The sequence below is a fragment of the Oncorhynchus clarkii genome, chromosome 28, assembly GCF_045791955.1.
Source record: "Oncorhynchus clarkii lewisi isolate Uvic-CL-2024 chromosome 28, UVic_Ocla_1.0, whole genome shotgun sequence".
NCBI classification, from domain to species: domain Eukaryota; kingdom Metazoa; phylum Chordata; class Actinopteri; order Salmoniformes; family Salmonidae; genus Oncorhynchus; species Oncorhynchus clarkii.
In genome coordinates this window covers 24,738,884-24,765,324 of record NC_092174.1, presented here as the reverse complement: position 1 = coordinate 24,765,324, position 26,441 = coordinate 24,738,884, and the positions used below count along the sequence as shown (strand labels likewise).

The 26,441-nt window shown below is 41.7% G+C and overlaps 1 protein-coding gene across 1 annotated transcript in view; it reads right to left on the bottom strand.

Moving 5' to 3' along the window:
- LOC139386568 (rho GTPase-activating protein 21-like) overlaps positions 1-26,441 on the bottom strand; it is an 81,424-nt gene that overhangs the window by 43,282 nt on the left and 11,701 nt on the right. Inside the window, exons 3-4 of the mRNA XM_071132222.1 lie at positions 22,389-22,583; positions 19,457-19,478 (exon numbers count right to left, since the gene is read on the bottom strand). Coding sequence (XP_070988323.1) covers positions 19,457-19,478; positions 22,389-22,583 — 217 coding nt within the window. The remainder of the gene's footprint in view (positions 1-19,456; positions 19,479-22,388; positions 22,584-26,441) is intronic.

Below are 26,441 nucleotides of genomic sequence, written 5' to 3'. Positions count from 1 at the left end.
AAATCGTTATTCTTGCAAAGCATGTAAACGCTTTAAGGGAACTATTATATTAATCTGACTATTCACAGTAATCGTATTATTGTGTGCATGTAACCATACTCAAATGGTAAGCATGAAGTATCATTGGTAAGCACTGACGGTGGCAGCAACATCATTTGCCATACAGGTTTTTCAATACAAAATAAAACACATTAGTGATATGTGTTTGATAGTGATTGAGAGAAGCAAGAGATTGATAGGGAGAACGAGAGAGAGAGAGAGAAAAGTGATTGAAAAAGATGGGAGTGGGTGTTTGATACGCCACGGAGCACCCACTCACTGCTCTCTCCTTCTCCCTGTGGGTGTTTGACAGATTGAGAGGGACACATCTGTAAACAGTTATAACAGGTTCACATATCTGATTTTCCTCACCTTAGAGTTGAGCCACTGAACCTTTCTTAGAAGAGACAAGGCTATGCATGCTATACCTGCACCACCATCACCTGGACAGCGTGTTAAAACAAACACAACCTATTGTTGCTCACAATCACATATGAATGTGTTATGTATAACGCAACAGGAGCCTCACCTCCCAACAACATCAGTGTTACCAGGCTCCCTCTTGTGGCAAGTGGTAGAACCACAGCATACCATAACAACCCTACTGCTTGATAATAAAAGTATAAAGTGATTTGATACTAGCAGTAACTCAGTGACTGCTGATGAGACTATTTCCAACACTAACATGAGCTCAGTCAGTCCCAGACAGTGTAAATCATTTGTAAATCATCTTGACCCCAGTCCTTTTCATTTCATTTCCTCTTCATACTGTTTTTTATTAGAACAATCTCAAGTTGTTCCCAGCAGGGAATCATGGAATGCATTAAGACAAATTAAATGGAATAGCCAGTAGAGGGTGCACCAGAGACATGTGTTATCCACCAGTCAGTCAGGGGAGGGAGACTCCAATGATGCAACACCGGGTTCACAGCAGTAGGCATGTTCATGAAGGCTTTGGCTGTGTTTGAGAGCATCAAAACTGCAATGTATCATGGGTAAATTGTGAGTGACTGAACTACAAATAATATAGAGTAGTTATTTATGATGCAAGGTTAGTCAGTCTCGACTCGCCTTTAAATTCGGCTACAATGTCGAACGCGCCCTGTTTCAGCCTTCACAATGGCAGTCCTGGGATAACCCAGTCAGCAAACTAGTCTCCATAGACAGTCACACCACACATTCACATATCTGGGAATATTATATGCCACCTATACATTATACTGTAATATGACAGAGATTGAAGACGTAACCTACGTGACATCAGAAACAAGCACACAGACGAATGCAAAACTGAAAGTAGTGATTTAAGATCTGCCCCTCTCCCTCTCTGAGCTACATGATTTTTAATGCAGTAACATTGTTTATAGCTAACCTGTAGTGGTAGCAGGGGCGCAACTTTGGTTTTAGATGTGCTGGAGATGTATCACATTCCAATTGTGAAATTGCACCCCCTGAGTGGTAGCACAGCCAAGCCAGTTTGTGAGTATCTCAGGTTGTTTTCAATACCAGGGCATAAAATGTACTTTTAAAGTCCACCAGCCACTGTGGCAGGTAGATTTAAAAACTACCAACAATGTTTCCTCTGCGTTCATTTACGTGTGGCGCTGCACCACGGCAGAATCATTGGCGCCACACAAAAAGAAAACATCTAATTTCTACCAAACATAGTTTCAAAAAAGTTCTGTAAATCACATTTGCTTTTATTGGTAAATAGATGATCTGTCTGGGTCCAACACCGTTCTGAAGGTTATTTAGCTCTGTGAGCTGTGGCAGGCAGCCTGTGACCAGTGCTCGATACAGACAGACACTGCGGCGCGAAACACAATTCACTTCAATCACTTCAGAGTGCACCTGCATGAGAAACTGCAAGAAAGGTACATCAGGTTGTTTGCTTGATTAATGTTAGCTAACCAACTACTTAACTACATTAGCTAGCTATAACCTAAAAACTCTACTAATGTAATTTAGATCTATAATATTGCTGCCACAATTGTAACGGCAATTAGCTATCCAATATCCACAACTATGTTGTTGATAGAAACATGGCTAACTAACGTTACTAGTCTAGCAAGTGCAAGCAAGATGGCTATATTTATCAGTCTTCGACTTTGATTTATTTGTAGAAGTTTGAGTTTATTGAAATATTTCCAGCCAGAGCAGCGAAAGAGAAAGGGGGAGCAGGGACAAGAGTGTCAGGTGATGTTAACTTAGATTGCTAACGTCAAATCAGCCCGAACTAAATGACACTTTTTTTAGTTAGTTAACTCTTTAAAAGCTTCAGCTATCATTTTTATTACAAGTGTATGGCTTGCTTTACTGGACAGAAAAGAGGCAGAATCCTGGGAGTGAGGTAGGGATGCCTGAGGGACAGAGTGGAGCAGAGGAGAGCAGAGAGGATAAAAAAAATAGGAGAAGATTAAAGGAGAGGAGGAGAGAGGAGCAAGGCCAAGGGCGCACCACCAGCAATCCAGATGGGGCCAAAAGTGGCTTAAAATGTACAGACTGAAGCCGTGGCTATAGAATATGCCACATGGTTAGTCAAATTTCTGTTAATTAGGCTAAGGGCTAGAAATGTTTGTGCATATTTAGGTCTGTACTAGTCTACAGCTTTATGTGTATTGTTGTAATGCTTGCTATCTGTAATAGGTATCGCTCCAGACACCAGTAATTCCACTAATCTACACTTTACATCCCATCAAGGAATGTTCTGCCGCCTGTGCCGTCAACATAGGCAGGCTGCTAAGAGGGGTCTGCCAAAGCGCCCTTTTATTGAAATAGGGGACCCAGAGTCATCGGCTGGACTACATTAACCGGCACCCAGGGACAGAGCACCACCTGGAAAGTATGAGGGCTCATGCAATGCTGGCAAAAAGGTAAAGACTTCTTCCATTTCTCAAAATGTCTTCTAATGTAAAAGATGTCTCAGACTGTGCACTAACCGAGGCTCAATTATAACGCATTATGCCTGTTGCTGTTCACAGGCTCTTCAGTCATGGTCGCGTTCAAGCCAATTACAGAGCTTGAGTACGAGGCCGGGTTTGAAATGTCTGTACCATCTAACAAAGTGGGAGCAGGCCCATCATACAAACTTCCCACAACTGCTGGACCTTGCTGAATTGCTGGGTTGTGACCATTTCACAAAGCTCAAGATGAATCAGTGCTCAATAATTCTGTGTTTTTGTTCATATTTTCTTCACTTGATATTTAAATGTCACCAGACTTATTTCACATTGGCAAGAACACAAACTGTAGGTCACACATAATAGTGGAGGTAATGTTGAAGATTCTGACTCAAGTTGTGGAGGAGCCTATCCGACATGCCATCTGTAGTCATTGTCATCTGTAGTCATTGGCTGATGAAACTACAGACGTGGCAACTAATAAGCAGCTGGATTTACATGTCAGGTATAATTTATTTTTAATATTGATATTCTACAGTCACTGCATCCATGAGTAATAACGAAATTGTGTATCATGAGTAATAATTAAATTGTGTATGGATTTGTGTATGTTTTCCAGATACATGAACCAAGAGAGACACCTTTACACCCAGTTCCTGGACCTGGTGTCAGTCCCTGATGGCAAGGCAGACACCATCTTTGCAGCCATCAAGGAGGCACTGCACGGACCTCCCGGTCGCGGCCGGTTGCGACAGAGCCTGGGCGCGAACCCAGGGTCTCTGGTGGAACAGCTGGCGCTGCAGTACAGTAATCACTGCCCCACCCGGGAGGCTAATATGGACACCTTCAAGGAGCACCTGCAGCAGCTCCATAGTAACTTAGCCAAAAGCAGTAACAAGACAGAAGTTTTGAAAGCTGCTTCAGCAACCCTGGGCCTTGGGTAATTAAAAATAAAGGTGAGATTATGCATCACATTTCTTCACTTGGCTACTCTGCTCATCTTTCTTACCTAGGGCCGCTATGCTTCCTGTGCCACGTAAAGGTAAGACTACATGTATTATAGATTATAGTGGACTCCAAATTAAATAATGTACTATGTTGCGGTTACTGCTTTCAGTGTCTCAAGACTATTTGAATGGTCCGCAATGTGGCTTTTAAAACCTGCTTTGTATTGTCAATTGATGTATCGTTGTGGAGTGAAACACTTTTCCCATCTCTACAGATTTGTGGCAGCAATTTACCTGCAGGCGGATGTGCTGCCCCACCTGACGTGGCTTTCAAACGTATTGCAAAGGAGGATGTCAACTTCCAGGCCATAACAGAGCAGGTACATTATCTTCATGTTCAAACATGTGCAAATGTGTCAGTTTAACAGAGTCACAGGACAGCACTTAGCAATGAAATATTTAAGAACTACTGACACTTCATAACTTCAAACAAAACAACTGTGTTGTAGGTCCCTGTGACAAATCACTCCACACCATTAAAAACATTCTGGTGATTCTCAGCCCCTGGGGTCATTTCTGAGCCAACTCCACCAGGACCTCGATGACCCAATGGGTCTGGGGGCATTCAACATCAAGGAGGAGAAGACAAAGACCAGGGAGCAGTTCTGGGATGGGTTCAGAGAGGAGGTAAAAACATTTGTTTTCAAATGCTAATGAAAACAACGTTACATCATGTGTTGGATAAAATAAAACAAACAGCTATTAATAACTTATTTTCTGTTTTGAGCTGTAATTGGGACATGGATCCATATCTTGTTGGCCTCCAGGACAGCCTAGACTGGAGGTTCCAACACCTGGAGATTCTGGGGGCCTCCAGGATAGCCTAGACCGGACGTTCCAACACCTGGAGATTCTGGGGGCCTTCAGTGTGTTGGGAGACCTCAGGCTGAATTCTCTAGTGAGAGGATAAACACCTTTAACCAGAGCCTCTTGCAAGCACCAGAGGCTGCAGAGCTGCAAGCACCAGAGGCGGCAGAGCTGCAAGTACCAGAGGCTGCAGAGCTGCAAGTACCAGAGGCTGCAGAGCTGCAAGTACCAGAGGCGGCAGAGCTGCAAGTACCAGAGGCGGCAGAGCTGCAAGTACCAGAGGCTGCAGAGCTGCAAGTACCAGAGGCTGCAGAGCTGCAAGCACCAGAGGCTGCAGAGCTGCAAGCACCAGAGGCTGCAGAGCTGCAAGCACCAGAGGCTGCAGAGCTGCAAGTACCAGAGGCTGCAGAGCTGCAAGCACCAGAGGCTGCAGAGCTGCAAGTGGCCCTCTTTCAAGCAACATGTGCTAGTAGGCGCAATCAAGGAATGGCATGAGTGTGAAACTTGACAAGAACATTTTTAGGACAGTGTTCACCAAACCTTTTTCCTGTTGAACTACCACTCTTTTGGTTCTTAAATGTTGTACATATTTTTGTTTTTCGTGTACTTCAGGGGATGGACCAGCTGACGGCAATGACAAAGCTGGACTCGCAGTTTGAGTGGGGGCAGCTCTACCCCTGCCTTAGCCAGCTGGCAGCAATAGCACTGACTATACCAGTGTCTTCCGTTAAAGTTCTGGCCTGGTTTAGATCTTATCTGTCGGAAAGATATCAGTTTGTCTCTGTGAATGGTTTGTCCTCTGACAAATCAACTGTAAATTTCGGTGTTCCTCAAGGTTACGTTTTAGGACCACTATTGTTTTCACTATATATTTTACCTCTTGGAGATGTCATTTGAAAACATAATGTTAACTTTCACTGCTATGCGGATGACACACAGCTGTACATTTCAATGAAACATGGTGAAGCCCCAAAATTGCCCTCGCTAGAAGCATGTGTTTCAGACATAAGGAAGTGGATGGCTGCAAACTTTCTACTTTTAAACTCGGACAAAACAGAGATGCTTGTTCTAGGTCCCAAGAAACAAAGAGATCTTCTGTTGAATCTGACAATTAATCTTAATGGTTGTACAGCCGTCTCAAATAAAACTGTGAAGGACCACGGCATTACTCTGGACCCTGATCTCTCTTTTGAAGAACATATCAAGACCATCTCAAGGACAACTTTTTTCCATCTACGTAACATTGCAAAAATCAGAAACTTTCTGTCCAAAAATGATGCAGAAAAATTAATCCACGCTTTGTCATTTCTAGGTTAGACTACTGCAATGCTCTACTTTCCGGCTACCCGGATAAAGCACTAAATAAACTTTGGTTAGTGCTAAATACGGCTGCTAGAATCCTGACTAGAACCCCCAAAAAATTATCATATTACTCCAGTGCTAGCCTCCCTACACTGGCTTCCTGTCAAGGCAAGGGCTGATTTCAAGGTTTTACTGCTAACCTACAAAGCATTACATGGGCTTGCTCCTTGCTCTCTCTGATTTTGTCCTGCCGTACATACCTACACGTACGCTACGGTCACAAGACGCAGGCCTCCTAATTGTCCCTAGAATTTCTAAGCAAACAGCTGGAGGCAGGGCCTTCTCCTATAGAGCTCCATTTTTATGGAATGGTCTGCCTACCCATGTAAGAGACGCAAACTCGGTCTCAACCTTTGTCTTTACTGAAGACTCATCTCTTCAGTGGGTCATATGATTGAGTGTAGTCTGGCCCAGGAGTGGGAAGGTCAACGGAAAGGCTCTGGAGCAACGAACCGCCCTTGCTGTCTCTGCCTGGCCGGTTCCCCTCTTTCCACTGGGATTCTCTGCCTCTAACCCTATTACAGGGGCTGAGTCACTGGCTTACTGGGGCTCTTTCATACCGTCCCTGGGAGGGGTGCGTCACCTGAGTGGGTTGAGTCACTGATGTGATCTTCCTGTCTGGGTTGGCGCCACCCTTTGGGTTGTGCCGTGGTGGAGATCTTTGTGGGCTATACTCGGTCTCAGGATGGTAAGTTGGTGGTTGAAGATATCCCTCTAGTGGTGTGGGGGCTGTGTTCTGGCAAAGTGGGTGGGGTTATATCATTCCTGTTTGGCCCTGTCCGGGGGTGTCCTCGGATGGGGCCACAGTGTCTCCTGACACCTCCTGTCTCAGCCTCCAGTATTTATGCTGCAGTAGTTTGTGTCGGCGGGCTAGGGTCAGTTTGTTATATCTGGAGTACTTCTCCTGTCCTATTCGGTGTCCTGTGTGAATTTAAGTGTGCTCTCTCTAATTCTCTCTTTCTCTCTCTCTCTCTCTCTCTCTCTCTCTCTCTCTCTCTCGGAGGACCTGAGCCCTAGGACCATCTTGGCCATGTTCTGTTATAATCTCCACCCGGCACAGCCAGAAGACGACTGGCCACCCCACAATAGCATGGTTCCTCTCTAGGTTTCTTCCTAGGTTTTGGCCTTTCTAGGGAGTTTTTCCTAGCCACCGTGCTTCTACACCTGCATTGCTTGCTGTTTGAGGTTTTAGGCTGGGTTTCTGTACAGCACTTTGAGATATCAGCTGATGTACGAAGGGCTATATAAATAAATTTGATTTGATTTTGATTTAAAATCATTTAAACGGAAAGTAGATCCTTTGTCCCTCTCCCTTCTCTTATTAGTCCTTCTGTTATTGCAGGTCAAAACAGACTTGAGGAACAGACTGCAGGGAGAGCATCTAGCCGACTGCATGTGGCTCTCCATCAACAGCCCTCCCGTTAATAAAGAGCTCAATTACAGGAGGGCTTTGGAAATCTTTTTCCAAAAGCCCAGAAGAATAAATTGCTCTGACAAAGGCTGTAAACAATGTCAGAACTAGGTTTTTGTCAGAACAGAGATTTCCAAGCCTTCCTTTTGTGATGAACATGAATTAAGTGGGCTCTAATTCATGTTCAGTCAAATGTTCCTGTTAACTTTGTCAAGATAACTTTTACTGATCAGTCGATGTAGTGTTTCTTTAGATCGTTGCAGCACTCAACCTTAAATTGCATCCTGCAAACTATAATAATTTTACCAATAGGTTATTGAGCTCATTTCTGGGGGTGGAAATTATATTTTAGATGGTTTGAGTTTTTTCCTTTTAAAAAGTCACTAGAACCAAGCCTTTTAGTACTTAAACATATTTTGTTTTGGGAGAGGACTCCAGAACCCCCCCCACAGATACATTTGTTAGCTGTGTGGGAAAAGTTTCCAGAGGAAAACACTGCTAGCCAAAATATATATGTTTTAAATGTATGCTTTGTAATGTTTCTAAAACAAATGTATTACTCGTAAGAAGTAATGTGGTATATTGTTTAATTGTTTTTGTGACATGAGTGTTTTAACCAAAATATCGCAGATGAGAAATTTTCACCTGCCCCTTTAAGGGCGGGAGGTTACCATGGTAACATGACTCGAGTCATGCATGCGTCTGTGAGATTGAGTCTGACTAGTAGAAGCAGTCTTCTCTAGCAGTTGAAACTCAAACATAGAAAAACAACCTAGCTTGTAAACAAAACAATGTAAATAGCCAAAACACAAGGACAAAGTCTCACTTCGGTTTCAAGTAAATTATACCAACTTGTATGCCTGTGCGCAGCTCCTCACATGCACACAACCCCCAGCCAGGCAGTGTTGCAGTGCGAGGTGGAACAGGCAATATAGGATTCATAGTTCTTTGACAGTGCGATTCAATTTACCAGCAATGAAACAAAACGGCAGAAATACTTTGAAACAGCTACTGCAGCATTTATTTTCCTATACATGTGATCATACTGGACTACTTGTGTTCACACATTCGATTGGAATGCTCACACTGTGGAGCCCTGACCACCCACCAACCTGGCTGGTGAAATGGACATCTTACCTGCCAATGCCAAATCTACCCACATGTGGCTAGTGGGCGGTGTTCATTTTAGGCCGTGTTCACTACTCTGGGTCACAGCAGGGCAAGCCAATAGGTCCCCATGCCTGTCCTCAGTCAGTCTTTCCAGGGTCTAGCATTACAAAATGCAAGGCCGGGATTTCTTCATATTTCCCCCTGCCCTTATTGAGGGCCAGACGCATGAGACCCAGTCATGGAAGTTATGGTCTCCCTCTCTGGATAATCCTAGTGGCTGTCAAAGAGCTCATCGTATTTCTCCATTACAGTATGTTCAGACAGAAAATATCTTCCTACATCATCCAATCCTTCAGAGGAGAATTTAGACATTCCTCCATATTTCTTTGGTGAATGTCTTAAATCTAAAAAAAATCCTAGCATATTTCCACAGAGCTTTTGAGGAAGACCAAGAGGCCGATACAAAAGCTTTAATGTAAATAAGTGATAGTAGCAAGAGCAGTGTGTGGGTTTCTAATTTATTTCAAGATATTTCCACTGAAAAAATAAATAATAATAACCTTAGTCTATATGCACATAGATAAACAATTTACTTTAACATTTCTGAACAGGATTGTACGTATGTGTGTTCAAAACACTAAGAACAACTAGCTAATATTGAGTTTCACCCCCTTTGTCCTCAAAACAGTCTCAGTGTGTAGGAGCATGGACTATACAAGCAGTCGACAGCATTCCACAGGGATGCTGGCCCAATTTAACGCCAATGCTTCCCACAGTTTTGTCAAGTTGTCTGGATGTTCTTTGGGTGGTGGACCATTCTATATATACGAGGGAAACTTGAGTGCGAAAAACCCAGCAGCGCTGCAGTCCTTGACACAAACCGGTGCGCCTGACAATTACTACTCGCCTGTTCAAAGGGACTTAAATCTTTTGTCTTGCCTATTCACTCTCTGAATGGCACACATAGTAAATCCATGTCTCAATTGCTTAAAAATCCTTCTTTAACCGGTTTCCTCCCCTTCCTCTGCACGGTAACACTTTACACCCAGCATCATAACATGTTAAGACACGGTCATAACCATGTCATAACACCGTCTTGACACATTTAAACCTGTTGTGACCTATAATTAGGCTGGTTATGAAAACTGATCATGAAACCTACATAAGACTAATCAAAATGTACAAAACCTACCACACAAGACAAAACACTCCACATTCCTACTTGTCAACAGTATGTTTACGTTTAGTACAATTTAAAAAAATTACAATATTAAATCATTGTAATTGCGCACAAATTGACGTCAGATATGCACCTACCAAAGTGTTGATGACTGGGATGAACGCAGGAGCAGAGTTCAGGAGCAAAGCAACCTCTATGACTGATGACTGACATAAGGGCATGTACAGTGCCTTCGAAAAGGACTCAGACCCCTAGACATTTTCCACATTTTGTTATGTTACAGACTTACTCTAAAATGGATTAAAGAAATCCGCAATCTATACACAACACCCCAGAATGACAAGGTTTTAGACATGTTTGCTAATTTAAAAATAAAAAAACACAGAAAGACCTTATAAGTCTTCAGACCCTTTGCTATGAGCCTCGAAATCAGGTGCATCCTGTTTCCATTGATCATCATAGAGATGTTTCTACAACTTGGAGTCCACCTGTGGTAAATTCAATCGATTGGACATGATTTGGAAAGGCAAACACCTGTCTATATTAAGGTCCCACAGTTGACAGTGCATGGCAGAGCAAAAAACAAGCCATGAGGTCGAAGGAATTGCCTGTAGAGCTCAGAGACAGGATTGTGTCAAGGCATAGATCTGGGGAAAGGTACCAAAGAATGTCTGCAGCATTGAAGGTCCCCAAGAAGGCCGCCATCATTCTTAAATGGAAGAAGTTTGGAACCGCTCTTCCTAGAGCTGGCCTCCCGGCCAAAACTGAGCAATTGGGGGAGAAGGGTCTTGGTCAGGGAGGTGACCTAGAACCTGATGGTCATTGACAGGGCTCCAGAGTTCCTCAGTGGAGATGGGAGAACATTCCAGAAGGACAACCATCGCTGCAGCACTGCACCAAATCAGGTCTTTATGGTAGAGTGGCCAGATGGAAGCCACTCCTCAGTAAAACGCACATGACAGCCCGCTTGGAGTTGGCCAAAAGGCACCTAAAGCCTCTCAGACCTTGAGAAACAAGATTATCTGGTCTGGTGAAACCAAGATTAAACTCCTTGGCCTGAATGCCAAGCGTAAAGTCTGGAGGAAACCTGTCACCATCTCTACAGTGGTGCCAGGTCGGGGGAGCATCATGCTGTGGGGATGTTTTCAGGGGCAGGGACTGTGAGACTAGCCAGGATCGGGGCAAAGATGAACAGAGCAAAGTACAGAGAGATCCTTGATGAAAACCTGCTAAAGAGCACTCAGGACCTCAGACTGGGGCGAGGGTTCACCTTCCAACAGGACAATGACCCTAAGCACACAGCCAAGACAACGCAGGAGTGGCTTCGGGACAAGTCTCTGAATGTCCTTGAGCGGCCCAGCCAGCGCCCGGACTTGAACCTGATCGAACATCTCTGGAGTGACCTGAAAATAGCTGTGCACCGACGCTCCACATCCAACCTGACAGAGTTTGAGAGGATCTGCAGAGAAGAATGTGAGAACCTCCACAAATGCAGGTGTGCCAAGCTTGTGGCATCATACCCAAGAAGACTCCAGGCTGTAATCGCTGCCAAAGGTGCTTCAACAAAGTACTGAGTAAAGGGTCTGAATACTTAGGTAAATGTGATTTCAGTTTATTTAAAATTTTAATTAGCTGACATTTCTAAAAAACTGTTTTTGCTTTGTCATTAAGGGGTATTGTGGGTAGATTGGTGAGGAGAAAACACAATTTAACAAGTTAGAATAAGGCTATAACCTAACAAAATGTGGAAAAAGTCAAGGGGTCTGAATACTTTCTGAAGGCACTGTATGTGACAGGCCTATGATTATAACAGTCTAATGCTTCTTGAGTGTCAGAGTGCATTTTCTTTGTCAAGTACTGAGGATGGTCATAATGCTTCATGATAGTATCAAAGTGTATTTTCTGCAAGTTATTTAAAATATGAAAAATAAAAAAATTCATTATAATTAATTACAACAACAAAAGGACTTAAGAAACAAACTTTCAAAACGAAAGAACTTCTTGGCAGGGGGAAAAAAACATTTGAATAAATGTGAGTTGACACTTATGCAGGCATCATAACTAGCCATAAAATAACATACTATTCACTAGATGATCAAAAGTATGTGGGGACCTGCTCGTCGAACATCTCATTCCAAAATCATGGGCATTAATATGAAGTTGGTCACCCCCTTTGCTGCTATAACAACCTCCACTCTTCTGGGAAGGCTTTCGACTAGATGTTGGAACATTGCTGGGGGGACTTGTTTCCGTTCAGCCACAAAGCATTTCGCTACACCCGCAATAACATCTGCTAATCATGTGTATGTGACCAATAAAATGTGATTTGACAAGAGCATCTAGCAAGGCAGAAATTTGACAAACTGACTTGTTGGAAAGGTGGCATCCTATGACGGTGCCACTTTGAAAGTCACTGAGCTCTTCAGTAAGGCCATTCTGACAATGTTTGTCTACGGAGATTGAATGGCTGTGTGCTCGATTTTATACACCTGTCAGCAACGGATGTGACTGAAATAGCCGATTCCACTAATTTGAAGTGATGTCCACATACTTTTGTATATAGTGTATGTACCAATAATAGGTGTAAATATATGGGTCATGACCAATGTTCCCTCAAAACTAATTCAGCACGAGAACATTGCAGATCTGCTGAGTGTAAACCTGAACGTTGTGATAATTCTGTGCAACTTCCAGCGGGCGTTTACAGCGAACACCGAGGCTGTGGCCGCTTTAAATTTAGTGTTAACAGTGGCCAAGTAGGCTACTGTGGCCATGTGATCATAATGTAGGCCTACCAGAGTGGCCTACCATCAAAAACTATGGAGAAAATGCCTCCCATAACATTTTAACATGGAAATAGCTGTTATATCACAGTAGCATCCATTCTTTTTAAATGACATGCAGAGCTTGACATTAACCTGGTTATCCACTTGTCCTTCAGACAAGGAGGTGACTGAAAAAGTTGTGTTTGATGCCAGAAACCACTTCACAAAATAGAAAATGCATTATTATTCCCATAACTTTATTACAGAGAATGGGAAAAGTATGCCTATTGGCTATTTAGCTTATTCAAGCCTGCCTTAAAACTACAACATTACCCCTTTAAGACAAAAAAAAGCTCTTTACCTGACTTGCTTTTCAAGGATGGATATGTTGTGCTCTTGAAGGAAGCAATCACTCCCCTATTGCAGACTACAAATGATCTATAACTGGGCTAATAACTCACCAAGTAGCAAAGGATATGAACAAAATGTGCACACGTGGCTACATGCAGCTCTCACTTTGATCTCAAAACAAACGCATCTCCTGCTGTAAACACAGTCCAGGTCTAAGTAAATGGCACAGATCCATATGGCAATAGTCTATTTACATATAGGCCTACTGACGCTCTGTTTGTTTATGCTGCACCGGTCTGTGTAGAGTACAGTAGTGCGTGTCAATGGAATAGAATCCTACTCCGATGCGTTCTGCCTATATATAACTAAATCTGTTGCATAGTTTGTTTTTGTAAAAAAAAAAAAAATAATTGAGGTTGGCTATTTGATCACACCTGGTAATAGATCCGTTGTTGTATTAATTGTGAGGCACGGATGAGTGAGCATTTAAAATCATTTAAAAGCTTTATATTTTACTGGGCTGATGGTGTCTGCATCTGATGGTCAGTCTCAGTGGAGGGAGTGAGCAGCAGACTGAGGGTACGCTGACACTGCCAAAAAAGGGACAGTTTTCCAACTGATGGCGAAACTCATGTCGCACCGCATTATTTCTGCCTATTTGTTACTCCTATGAACAGAGAAAGTGAAATATTCCTCAATATTAAAAAAGACCCAAGCCGCTAATAATAACACAAGCCTATAAGATATATTCAAATATTTTCACACAAAAATGGATGTGTCTGCTAAATCAGAGTTTCCCAAAGGTAAGAAGAAACAGTACATGTTCGGACCAATTCAAATTAAAAAACAACATTGAGAAAAATGTATTGTGAAAACCAGCTCATCAAATAACAAATCATTATTACTCCTTGTGGCCATTAAGATAAACTATACAGTGCCTTGCGAAAGTATTCGGCCCCCTTGAACTTTGCGACCTTTTGCCACATTTCAGGCTTCAAACATAAAGATATAAAACTGTATTCTTTTGTGAAGAATCAACAACAAGTGGGACACAATCATGAAGTGGAACAACATTTATTGGATATTTCAAACTTTTTTAACAAATCAAAAACTGAAAAATTGGGCGTGCAAAATTATTCAGCCCCCTTAAGTTAATACTTTGTAGCGCCACCTTTTGCTGCGATTACAGCTGTAAGTCGCTTGGGGTATGTCTCTATCAGTTTTGCACATCGAGAGACTGAAATGTTTTCCCATTCCTCCTTGCAAAACAGCTCGAGCTCAGTGAGGTTGGATGGAGAGCATTTGTGAACAGCAGTTTTCAGTTCTTTCCACAGATTCTCGATTGGATTCAGGTCTGGACTTTGACTTGGCCATTCTAACACCTGGATATGTTTATTTTTGAACCATTCCATTGTAGATTTTGCTTTATGTTTTGGATCATTGTCTTGTTGGAGGACAAATCTCCATCCCAGTCTCAGGTCTTTTGCAGACTCCATCAGGTTTTCTTCCAGAATGGTCCTGTATTTGGCTCCATCCATCTTCCCATCAATTTTAACCATCTTCCCTGTCCCTGCTGAAGAAAAGCAGGCCCAAACCATGATGCTGCCACCACCATGTTTGACAGTGGGCATGGTGTGTTCAGCTGTGTTGCTTTTACGCCAAACATAACGTTTTGCATTGTTGCCAAAAAGTTCAATTTTGGTTTCATCTGACCAGAGCACCTTCTTCCACATGTTTGGTGTGTCTCCCAGGTGGCTTGTGGCAAACTTTAAACTACACTTTTTATGGATATCTTTAAGAAATGGCTTTCTTCTTGCCACTCTTCCATAAAGGCCAGATTTGTGCAATATACGACTGATTGTTGTCCTATGGACAGAGTCTCCCACCTCAGCTGTAGATCTCTGCAGTTCATCCAGAGTGATCATGGGCCTCTTGGCTGCATCTCTGATCAGTCTTCTCCTTGTATGAGCTGAAAGTTTAGAGGGACGGCCAGGTCTTGGTAGATTTGCAGTGGTCTGATACTCCTTCCATTTCAATATTATCGCTTGCACAGTGCTCCTTGGGATGTTTAAAGCTTGGGAAATCTTTTTGTATCCAAATCTGGCTTTAAACTTCTTCACAACAGTATCTCGGACCTGCCTGGTGTGTTCCTTGTTCTTCATGATGCTCTCTGCGCTTTTAACGGACCTCTGAGACTATCACAGTGCAGGTGCATTTATACGGAGACTTGATTACACACAGGTGGATTGTATTTATCATCATTAGTCATTTAGGTCAACATTGGATCATTCAGAGATCCTCACTGCACTTCTGGAGAGAGTTTGCTGCAACGAAAGTAAAGGGGCTGAATAATTTTGCATGCCCAATTTTTCAGTTTTTGATTTGTTAAAAAAGTTTGAAATATCCAATAAATGTCGTTCCACTTCATGATTGTGTCCCACTTGTTGTTGATTCTTCACAAAAAAATACAGTTTTATATCTTTATGTTTGAAGCCTGAAATGTGGCAAAATGTCGCAAAGTTCAAGGGGGCCGAATACTTTCGCAAGGCACTGTACTTTCCTACTCATTCAGTGCTTGGTTGTAGCGCTGGGTGGAAAAAGTGTAGAATAAACATGAACTCACTCATAAAAACAGCATCTCTCTGCCATATTCATTGACAGTTTCTCAATATCAACTTTGCTGAAGCTTTCTGTTATGCCTGCTATGTTACTGCAGACACTGTCACCTGAGCCATTCGATTGGCCAGCGGTAGGCCTATTGTGCACTTGGTTTGCTCTCTGGGTATGGTGGAAAGACAGAGTTTGTGCCTTCAAACTAGTAATGCACCGATATGACATGTGGCCGATACCAATATTTCCCTTGCCAAAAAAAAACCTGATACCTGATATAACAAAAAAAAGCCTTTTAAGCATTAAAGTACAGTTAAATAGTTAACACACACACACACACACACACTAGCAGCAGTCTAAGGCACCTCATCTCAGTGCAAGAGTCGTCAATACGGTCCCTGGTCGAATACAGGCTGTATCACATCCGGCCGTGATTGGGAGTCCCATAGGGCGGCCCACAATCGACCGGGTTTGGCCTGGGTAGTCCGTCATTGTAAATAAGAATTTGTTCTTAACTGACTTGCCTAGTTAAAAAAGGGTACACACACACAAAAAAAAAAAGTGATTTTGTTTGCATTTACATATGTCCCCAATTACCAGTAAAACATCATCAAAACCTATTTTCTTTCACTTACTTGCTGTGCTATTTTGTTGTTCATTTGTTAAGTCGTTTCATTCTCAACCAGGATTTCTATGGAACGCCATTTGGGTCTTTGCGTGTCAAAAAAGATGTCTCAAATAACACTATTTGACGTGCCAAATAAGCTTGTTGACCAATCAGAACCTGAATATGACGGCACATCACAAAATAATATAACGCGTTCATACATTTTTTACGTAGTTATTACACATTAGTGAGATCAATCACTCGTATTTCATGTCACAACGATTCATCGATACGTATGCTATGATGCTGGTAAAGTTCTCACGCACCTACAGAGTTGGACATAAAAAAAAGCTAGCTAGCCCATGGATGCAAACAATGTTTTTCCCCCAAAACGACAATCTTTTTCAGTAGCTATAGTTGTTAGCCAGCTAACTATATAGCTATGCGTCATCTAAAATGACCCTAATTTACAAGACAGTTCTTATTTGATTAATGGTGGTCGGACTCATCTATGTGAAGCTAACCACAATAAGAATTAGCCACAATAGTGGACTTTGCGGTTAGCCTTCAAAATAAAAGCATGTCAATGACAGTGACGCAAACTAATACAAATGGTAGAGATAATTATTCCATAAATTAATAGATCATGCTAAACGAGGTTGGAATGTTATATAAATTTCAACAAAAGGCAATTTGTTAATTTGACAAAAACCTGTTGAAATCACACTGGGTGTATTATACTTTAGAACTGCATTGTGGGTATACTTATTTCACTGTACAGCCTTACCTATGGATTGTAGATCAATGACATGGGGTATCAGTCTACTCAGTGACACCCAGAGAACATTAGCATCGTAACTGTTATTGCGGGACTCTGAAACAACTGAATTGAGCCACATTTATTGTCAACCTATGTGTATTGAACACTATTCTTGAGGAAAAACAATACTGCTTGGATGTCTTGGAGTATGATAACTCTTGAGGATGTTTTGAAAAACTATATTGGGTATTGAGTAGACTGATACCCCATTTCATTGATCCCCAATCCTTAGGTAAAGCTGTACAGTGCAATATGAATGTTAATACACACAACAGGCTGACTGGGGAGGTGATTTCACAAAGTCACAGTCCTGCAATAAGAGCTACAACGCTAATATTTGCGTAAACTCTTCACAGTTGTGTTCTGTGTGTCACCGAGTAGACTGATACCCCATTTCGTTGCTTCACATTCCAACCTTGTTTAACAGTATCTAGTTTAAATATGGCATGATTCCACCAATTGTAACCTTCTGCATCACTTTCAAAGGGGTACTTTTATTTTGAAGGCAAACCGCAAATTCCACAATTGTGCCTAATCCTTATTGTGGCTAGCTTCACATCACATAACCCAGTGCGGTCGAGCCTCACTAGCCAGATGAAGCTAGCTGGCTGCTTATAAGGTTAGCTTTGGGCAACAGAGTTAAGTAGCTAGCTAGCTATTTATTCTCATGAATAATTCAATTTCAATAGGCAAACAACAAGTGGCTACCTAGCAAATACTTACTCACAAGGACTCCTAAATCATTGCTAAGAATAATGAAAATGATTGCAGTTTCTTCTGATCATTGTTTTCAGGCTGATTGTATTGATGCTAGCTAGCTACCCCAGAAGTTGTGGTTGAACAAATAATGCTTTCTTACGAACGCGGCATTGTAAACACATCGTTCGTGGCGTTCTCAGACTTTTTTGCACAGGTTTGACAGTGCTACTGATAGTAGTGGTGGTGCTTAGCTTGCACGTGCAAATTCAGAACACACAACATTTTTATAAGAGAACTGTGTTATTTGACGTGTCAAATTAAAAGCTTATTTAACGCGTCAAATAGTGTTATTTGATGTGCATCTTTTGAGACAGGCAAAGACCATAACAGCGTTCCATATTATGTCTTGAAGTTAATACCGGTAGGGCAATATCTGAAAAATAGCACACCCGGTAGTGTGTACCAGTGCTCGACCAGTCAAGAAAGCCAACATCCCCCACGACAGAGAACGGTTGATTGTCAAGGACAATGAATTCCATTATCTTGGAGTTAATGGATTTCGCCTTGGAGTTGTCTAGCTGAAATCTTCTTAGTCTCTCAAATGACTGCTTGACTTGTTGACTGCTCAATCCACACAGCAGACATTGTGGGCTAGGTTAGGAATGCTGTGTTGCACGTGTAGCGCAACATTTTACGTGGCGTCATTACGTCATGTACCCACATTATATAGATATGTACGTCAGCTTTGACACCGTTTTTGCACATCGGTGTTAAACTAGACATTGGGCCGATACCGATGTTGCCATATTTAGCTAATATCGGCTGATTTCGATATGTTCACCGATATAGCGTGCATCCCTACTTCAGACACATGAAACGGTTAAAAAAAAACACTGCTCTAGAAAGTTGAGTGAAGTTCAATCTCGTCCTTCGCTCCGTGGGCTGATATTTCTGCATGGCAGTCCTGGGAGAGCTGTAAGGGTCTACTGCGCGCCCGCAGCTTAGAGGGAACATTGGTTCTGACCATATTATGACAAGTTATGTCAGCTGTTAAGACATGACATGATTAAGACCGTGTCACAATGTGTTACGACGCTGGGTGTCGAGTAAAGTGTTACCAAACACACAAACAATCCACGGGGAGATCTAAAAACACACTCCTACTACCACAGCAGTGTTTAGAGGAGGAGACACAGTGGAACAGCAAACCACAGGCCAAACTGATTCCTCAGTGTGGACATGATTGGATTAAAACATGCAAAACATTCGAGCATTTGAGATGGCGAGCTTTATTTTTACAGAAGTAGTGTGCTATAAAAACAAACACCTGCATGCTCCCACACACACACAAAAAACTTGGGTAACTGATGTGTGGTGAAATGGATCAGGGGTTACAAATTATTTTTCAACAGGACTAATTTCCTAAAAGTAACAAAAACACCAATGCACAAGTGCACATACCTACAAACATACAGGAAAAATGCACAAACCTAAAAACAAGGACTTTGGGCAACTTTTTGTTGTGCGGTGACAACAAAGTGCAGTTGGATAAAGGTCAGTTGAGGACAGTAACAGGTGGTGATGCTGGCCAAACCGTTTCAGTCAGGCCTCTACAAAGGTCACCTTAACACAACAGCTACCCTGTTCCATGTGCATAACAAGGAAGTAAAAGAGCTACGTCAACAGATGGAAAAAATCATACAAAGTGGGAGGCAGATTGACGATGCAGTACTGAAGGACAGAAAGAGGAGGAAGGAACTGTGTGCAAGGTAGAGTCATTCAGCTTACCTCTGCGGCCATGCTCTTCCTCCTGTAAAAAGACAAGATAAATGTTATTTGCCACCAGCAATGATGGGTCATAAAGTTGCTTAGAGGGATTCATTCGTTTTACTCAATGGAAATTCTGGTTGGGGAATTACACTCTCTTTTGTTGCAACTTCTTCCACATTAACCATGTTTCCATACAACCTTTTAACGTGATAAAATACATGTTGGTTATAAAATGTCACGACAGGCCTGATGGAAACAGCTAATTTGTCAGTAAACTTGACAAATGTTGACTAAACAAAATATGCAAGACAAGGTGGGATCTTGTGTCTGTAAAATATATTATGCAAGAAATGACAATGTAAATGCCTTAATGCACAAATATTGATATAAAAATCATCATATCGAAGTAAACTTGGAGTCACGCGATGACATGTTGTGTGGTCCTCCCACTACGGCTCGGGAAAGCATGCCGATTATTAGGTCACAGATTAAATAAATTATGATGAACTTCACAGGGTGGTGAAAGTGCACGGTGATGAGCTTGATACTCCTTTTCTATAAATATTGAGGATCTCATTCTGGATACAAGACGATTGATGCCTGTCTGCCTTTTGACAAATCTAAATAATCTCGCTATTTTGTCCATAATAATCTCATGTGGGGTAAGGGGTATTCAACTCTTACCCTAAGAGGTCCAGAGCCTGCTTGTTTTCTTTTCTACCTGATAGTTAACTGCACACACACCTGGTGTTCGAGGTCTAAATCAGTCCCTGATTAAAGGGAAACAATGAAAAATATGCAGTGGAACTAGCTTCGAGGTCCTGAGCTGAGTTTGAGGGATATCCTACCCACACTGTATCTGCGAGCTGTTGGCTAGAGAGCATGTGCCAAGACTAGAGGTCGACCGAGTATGATTTTTCAACGCCGATACCGATTATTGGAGAACCAAAAATACAGATTAAATCGGCCGACTTTTTAAAATGTATTTGTAATAATGACAATTACAACAATACTGAATGAACACTTATTTGAACTTAATATAATACATCAATAAAAATCCATTTAGCCTCAAATAAACAATGAAACATGTTGAATTTGGTTTAAATAATGCAAAAAAAAAGTGTTGGAGAAGAAAGTAAAAGTGCAATATGTGCCATGTAAGAAAGCTAACATTTAAGTTCCTTGCTCAGAACATGAGAACATATGAAAGCTGATGGTTCCTTTTAACATGAGTCTTCAATATTCCCAGGTAAGAAGTTTTAGGTTGTAGTTATTATAGGAATTCTAGGACTATTTCTCTCTATACGATTTGTATTTCATATACCTTTGACTATTGGATGTTCTTGCCAGTGTAACAGTATAAGCTATACTGTTGCCAGTGTAACAGTATAGCTTCCGTCCCTCTCCTCACTCCTACCTGGGCTCGAACTAGGAACATCATAATAAACAAAACGTTTATTCTTTCAGTGAAATACGGAACCGTTCCGTATTTTATCTAACGGGTGGCATCAATAAGTCTAAATATTCCTGTTACATTGCACAGCCTTCAATGTTATGTCATAATTACATAAAATTCTGGCAAATTAGTTCGCAACGAGCCAGGCGGCCCAAACTGTTGCATTTATCCTGACTCTGCGTGCAATGAACGCAAGAGAAGTGACACAATTTCACCTGGTTAATATTGCTTGCTAACCTGGATTTCTTTTAGCTAAATATGCAGGTTTAAAAATATATACTTCTGTGTATTGATTTTAAGAAAGGCATTGATGTTTATGGTTAGGTACAGTCGTGCAACGATTGTGCTTTTTTCGTAAATGCGCTTTTGTTAAATAATCCCCCGTTTGGCGAAGTTTGCTGTCTTTGTTAGGAAGAAATAGTCTTCACACAGTTCGTAATGAGCCAGGCGGCCCAAACTGCTGCATATACCTTGACTCTGTTGCAAGAGAAGTGACACATTTTCCCTAGTTAAAATACATTTATGTTAGCAGGCAATACTAACTAAATATGCAGGTTTAAAAATATATACTTGTGTATTGATTTTAAGAAAGGCATTTATGTTTATGGTTAGGTACACGTTGGAGCAACGACAGTCCTTTTTCACGAATGCGCACCGCATCGATTATATGCAACGCAGGACACGCTAGATAAACTAGTAATATCATCAACCATGTGTAGTTAACTAGTGATTATGATTGATTGATTGTTTTTTATAAGATAAGTTTAATGCTAGCTGGCAACTTACCGTGGCTTCTTACTGCATTCGCGTAACAGGCAGGCTCCTCGTGGAGTGCAATGTAAAGCAGGTGGTTAGAGCGCTGGACTAGTTGACCGTAAGGATGCAAGATTGAATCGCCGAGCTGTCAAGGTAAAAATCTGTCGTTCTGCCCCTGAACAAGGCAGTTAACCCACCGTTCCTAGGCCGTCATTGAAAATAAGAATGTGTTTTTAACTGACTTGCATATTTAAATAAAGGTGTAAAAAAAATAATAATAATACATTCGGCCAAATCGGTGTCCAAAAATACAGATTTACGATTGTTATGAAAACCTGAAATCGGCCCTAATTAAATCAGCCATTCCGATTAATCTGTTGACCTCTAGCCAAGACCAGAGTGGGCACATTCTCAATATAACGCACATTTGAAAATGTGATGGAAACACATTTAAACTTGTATTATTTATTTTTTAATTTAACAGCAAAAGTTTGTTTCATGTGCACTAGGTCATCAAGCACAGCCTTTGAGCCGCAACAGGTCAATTTGATAGAAACACGTAAGGTGGGAAAATGCACATATTGATTTTATGCAGATTTTTCATTATGCACATGAAAATCTGATTGCCAAGTGGATGGAAACCTAGCTAATGACATCATACAAAATGCTACAGCAAAATTCAATAAACTAAATGGAAGGGCTTTGGGATATTCATGCAACCCTGAATGTGGTGCTTACCGGGAAGGGGTACGGGTGCACTGCTGACTCGGGTGGGTAGACAATGAAGTGGCGCAGAGTGAAGCCAAAGCCTTGAGAGGTGCGTCGAAGACGGAGTGTCTTAGGCCCTGGCCAAGAGAAGGGTTCCTCCTCTCCCTGCAGGTTGAACAGGCCTGCAGGGGAATCCCCCTGCACACGCCACTCTGGCACGTTATTCTGGTGGGAGAAGGAGAAAGAGAGAGGGGAGCAAGGAAAGGCAGGCGGGAGACAGGGAGAGAGATGCTATTATTATACTGAACACAACTGTATGACAGACTGAAATAAGATCTACTGCAGGTGGTTCAGCGTTAAGCTACTCATATTTCACTGAGAAAGGTAAGGATTGCATGAAAGTAGTACCAAGTTAATGCAGAGACTAAAATCGACACATGCTGTATAAATACATTTATTCCTTCGGGGAAAATAAATCACGAGTCTGGCAACGACTCAGTGTCTTGTCTATGTTCCGTATCCTGCTGAATAATGGTTCATAAACAACAGTAATAATAACAAAGTTAAATTGACATCATGTGTCTAGACTAGCTAGGTCAACAAAAACATGGCATCTAGAGGAAATTCACAGAAACGCCTCCAGTACTTCGACCAAGGAGTTACAGCTACCTCATCTGTGCTAGCTCATCTAAGTGAGTAATTGTAACAGAGTCATCGTGCCATAGTGCTGGTGTCACATTTCCAGTGTTACTGTAGAGTAGGGCAGAGCCTGGGGCCTCAAACACCCACCCTGTGTTTAGTGGTTATTTATAGCCTCACACCTTTGTGGTGCAGCTCCCATCCTCTCCCTCCTAGTCCCCAAGCTCAAATTTCCAGTCAAAGAACAACTTTCAGGAAACTCACTGTTCAAACAGTCAATCCCTGCCTGCTTTGCTTGCTCTCTGACTCAACCTCAAACCTCCCCCTCTCCCTGGCCTCATGCAGCACCAGGGTTGCAAAATTATGGGAACTTTTAATAAATTCCCTGGGTTTTCCTGAAATCCCAGTTGTAGGATTCCCGGAATCAGAAGGGAAGCAGAAAATCCAGAATACTCCAACCAGGATTTTTGGGAAACAAGGGAATGTATTGAAATTTCCCTGAATTTTGCAACCCTCTCCAGCACAGCACTCACCAAAAACTACACACACCCCCTCCGACCCCCTTAACGTCCCTCCTCCTGGCCCTGCGCTTCACCCACAATAAGAGGAATGTGATGAGCTTGCATTCACACAAACCCTGCTGCTGCCTGGGGAAATGTGATAAGTAGTAGATGTCAGAAAATGGATTCAGCTACATGCTAACCAAAGCCAACCTGGGCCAACAAATTCAATGGCTAAATGTATATATTTCAGCAAACTGCCTCCGCTCTGACATGACAACATCATATCCACAGCAAAAAAAAACAAACCACAGGTCATTTTGATTAGGACATTCATTTCATGGTTGTTTTGTGGATCAAAGCAATACATTTGATGGACTCAAAACACATTGCAGAAGCAAAGCGGGAGCCAGTTTACTTTTCACAAACATTCAAACCCTCTGATTTCTAAACACTCAGTCAGCAAAACATTATACAGGAAGAACGTTCTATAACTTTTAGTTTAACAGCTTATAAGTTATGCAAATCAACAGCCTCAAGGGTTCTACCATGTTGAGACTGGTATTTTGCTACATCTTTCTGTTGGTAAAATCAGTTGAATTAGATCTACTGGGGCTAAACACGTAGGCTATGTCAACGGAACAACAGAACCCTTTGGGATCTTTTCCAGCTCTGTGGTCAACAAAACACATGTTGAACAGAGCAGAGGTACAAAAGACATCGGGGGGCTCAACCTTATCATGGGAGTACGAGCCAATGGCAGAATGGCTGCTGTGAAACCGAGCTGCAGGTGCAGCTGTGTGACACCCGAGTCAGTTTGGTTGGGTGGGAAGTTAACTGGCCAAACAGGTTTCTGACTGCGTGTCTTCCCCAGCTGTAAATGTTGTTCCCTGGCTCCAGCACGACTTCCCCGTTTGTGTGTAGGTGTTTTTCCTACATTCATTCCACTCAAATCCATGGAATGTTTCAGAATAATTAGGCTATGTAGTATGCGGGTCCTTCTGTAAGTTAGGCCCAACTATGCTGATCCGCACCTACCTGTAAAAATATGTATGCTATTCAGTAAAAAGCCATCTTTGAATCAGACAGCTCTTCTTTTTTTTTTATTACAATTGAAGAGTTTATGAATGACAACAGTACGTCGACTTCCACCAGCAATTTTTTTTAAATGACTTTTACTGTTGAAAAGTGATATCCGGAGTACAAACACAGTAAAATACACACACTAAAATGGTAAAACAATACAGATTGAGCAAAATTGTGTTTTTTTGACAACAGCAAACTTCAAGGAATGGGGTATTCAAGGAGTTGGTCTAATGTAGTGTTGCATGGTATACTGAAAATCAGTAGTGGAAACAGTACTCAATTGTCATACTTGAGTAAAGGTAAAGATACCTTAATAGAAAATGACTCAAGTAAAAGTCACCCAGTAAAATTCTACTTGAGTAAAAGTATAAACCATTTCAAATTCCTTATATTAATCAAACGGCACAAAAGGTTTATTATTATTTTTTAAATTGGCGGATAGCCAGGGGCACATTCCAACACAGACATAATTTACAAACAAAGCATTTGTGTTTAATGAGTCCGCCAGATCAGAGGCAGTAGGATGACCAGGGATGTCTCTTGATAAGTGTGTGAATTGGACCATTTTCCTGTTATCATGTAATTAGTACTTTTAGGTGTACGGGAAAATGTATGGAGTAAAAAGTACATTATTTTCTTTAGGAATGTAGTGTAGTAAAAGTTAAAAACATAAATAGTAAAGTACAGATACCCCCCAAAACAACTTATTAGTACTGTAAAGTAGTTTTACACCACTGCCGAAAATACTAGAACATGAAAACCCGTTTGATACTAGAATGTGTTACTTTCGGTAGTTCTGTCAAATGTGCCGCACGGCTCAACTGTATCAGCACAGCGGATGCCCCCCTTACAGCACAAAAGCACGTAGCCTGCACTGGAAGTCTGGGCTACATCATGTTAGCTCCCCACTCACGATGCACAGAAGTTTAACACACTTGAAGAATGCCACACGGCATGTAGAAATGTTTAAACTTATTACTGTTCGCAAAACAATTTCCTTACAGGCTAGAACACTTTACGATGCAAGAGGATACCGGTAGCTTCCAGCTTTGTAGGCTAATTTTTCTTGCTAGCTTACAGCTGAAGCTATCATCAATTCACTACCCTAGTACTTTGTGCTAATGCTAAATATACAGTTTTCAAAGCAGGTTGCCACCAAAACTGTATTAGTTCACTTAAAAAAAAAAAGGTCTCTCACATCTCTACCAAATATGATCTATTGCCTCAGGGAACTGACTGGGCTGCCACCATCTTGCCTCGTGAATGACATCATTACTGGTTAGAGAGAGCACGCACTTAAAAATAAAAAATGTGTTTATCAGTACAATAAAAAGTCCCAAATGAAAGGGAAACAGATTTTCATCTGTATTCCTATTAAAATCAGCCACTTTAGTGAATTTGTCTCAATACTTTTGGTCCCCTAAAATGGGAGGACTATGTACAAAATGTGCTGTCATGTCTAAACGAGTCACCTGATATGGATGAAAATACCTTCAAATTAAAGCTGACAGTCAGCACTTCAACCTCAGTCATCGATTTCAGAGCCAAAAGAAGAACAAAAATACTTCACTGTCCCAACAATTACAGGTGGCACTGTATGTTGTGCTGTTATGTAACACCAGATAAGCACCATAGGTAGCCAGTAATTATGGAGGGCACTGTATGTTGTGCTGTTATGTAACACCAGATAAGCACCATAGGTAGCCAGTAATTATGGAGGGCCCTGTATGTTGTGCTGTTATGTAACACCAGATAAGCACCATAGGTAGCCAGTAATTATGGAGGGCACTGTATGTTGTGCTGTTATGTAACACCAGATAAGCACCCTAGGTAGCCAGTAATTATGGAGGGCACTGTA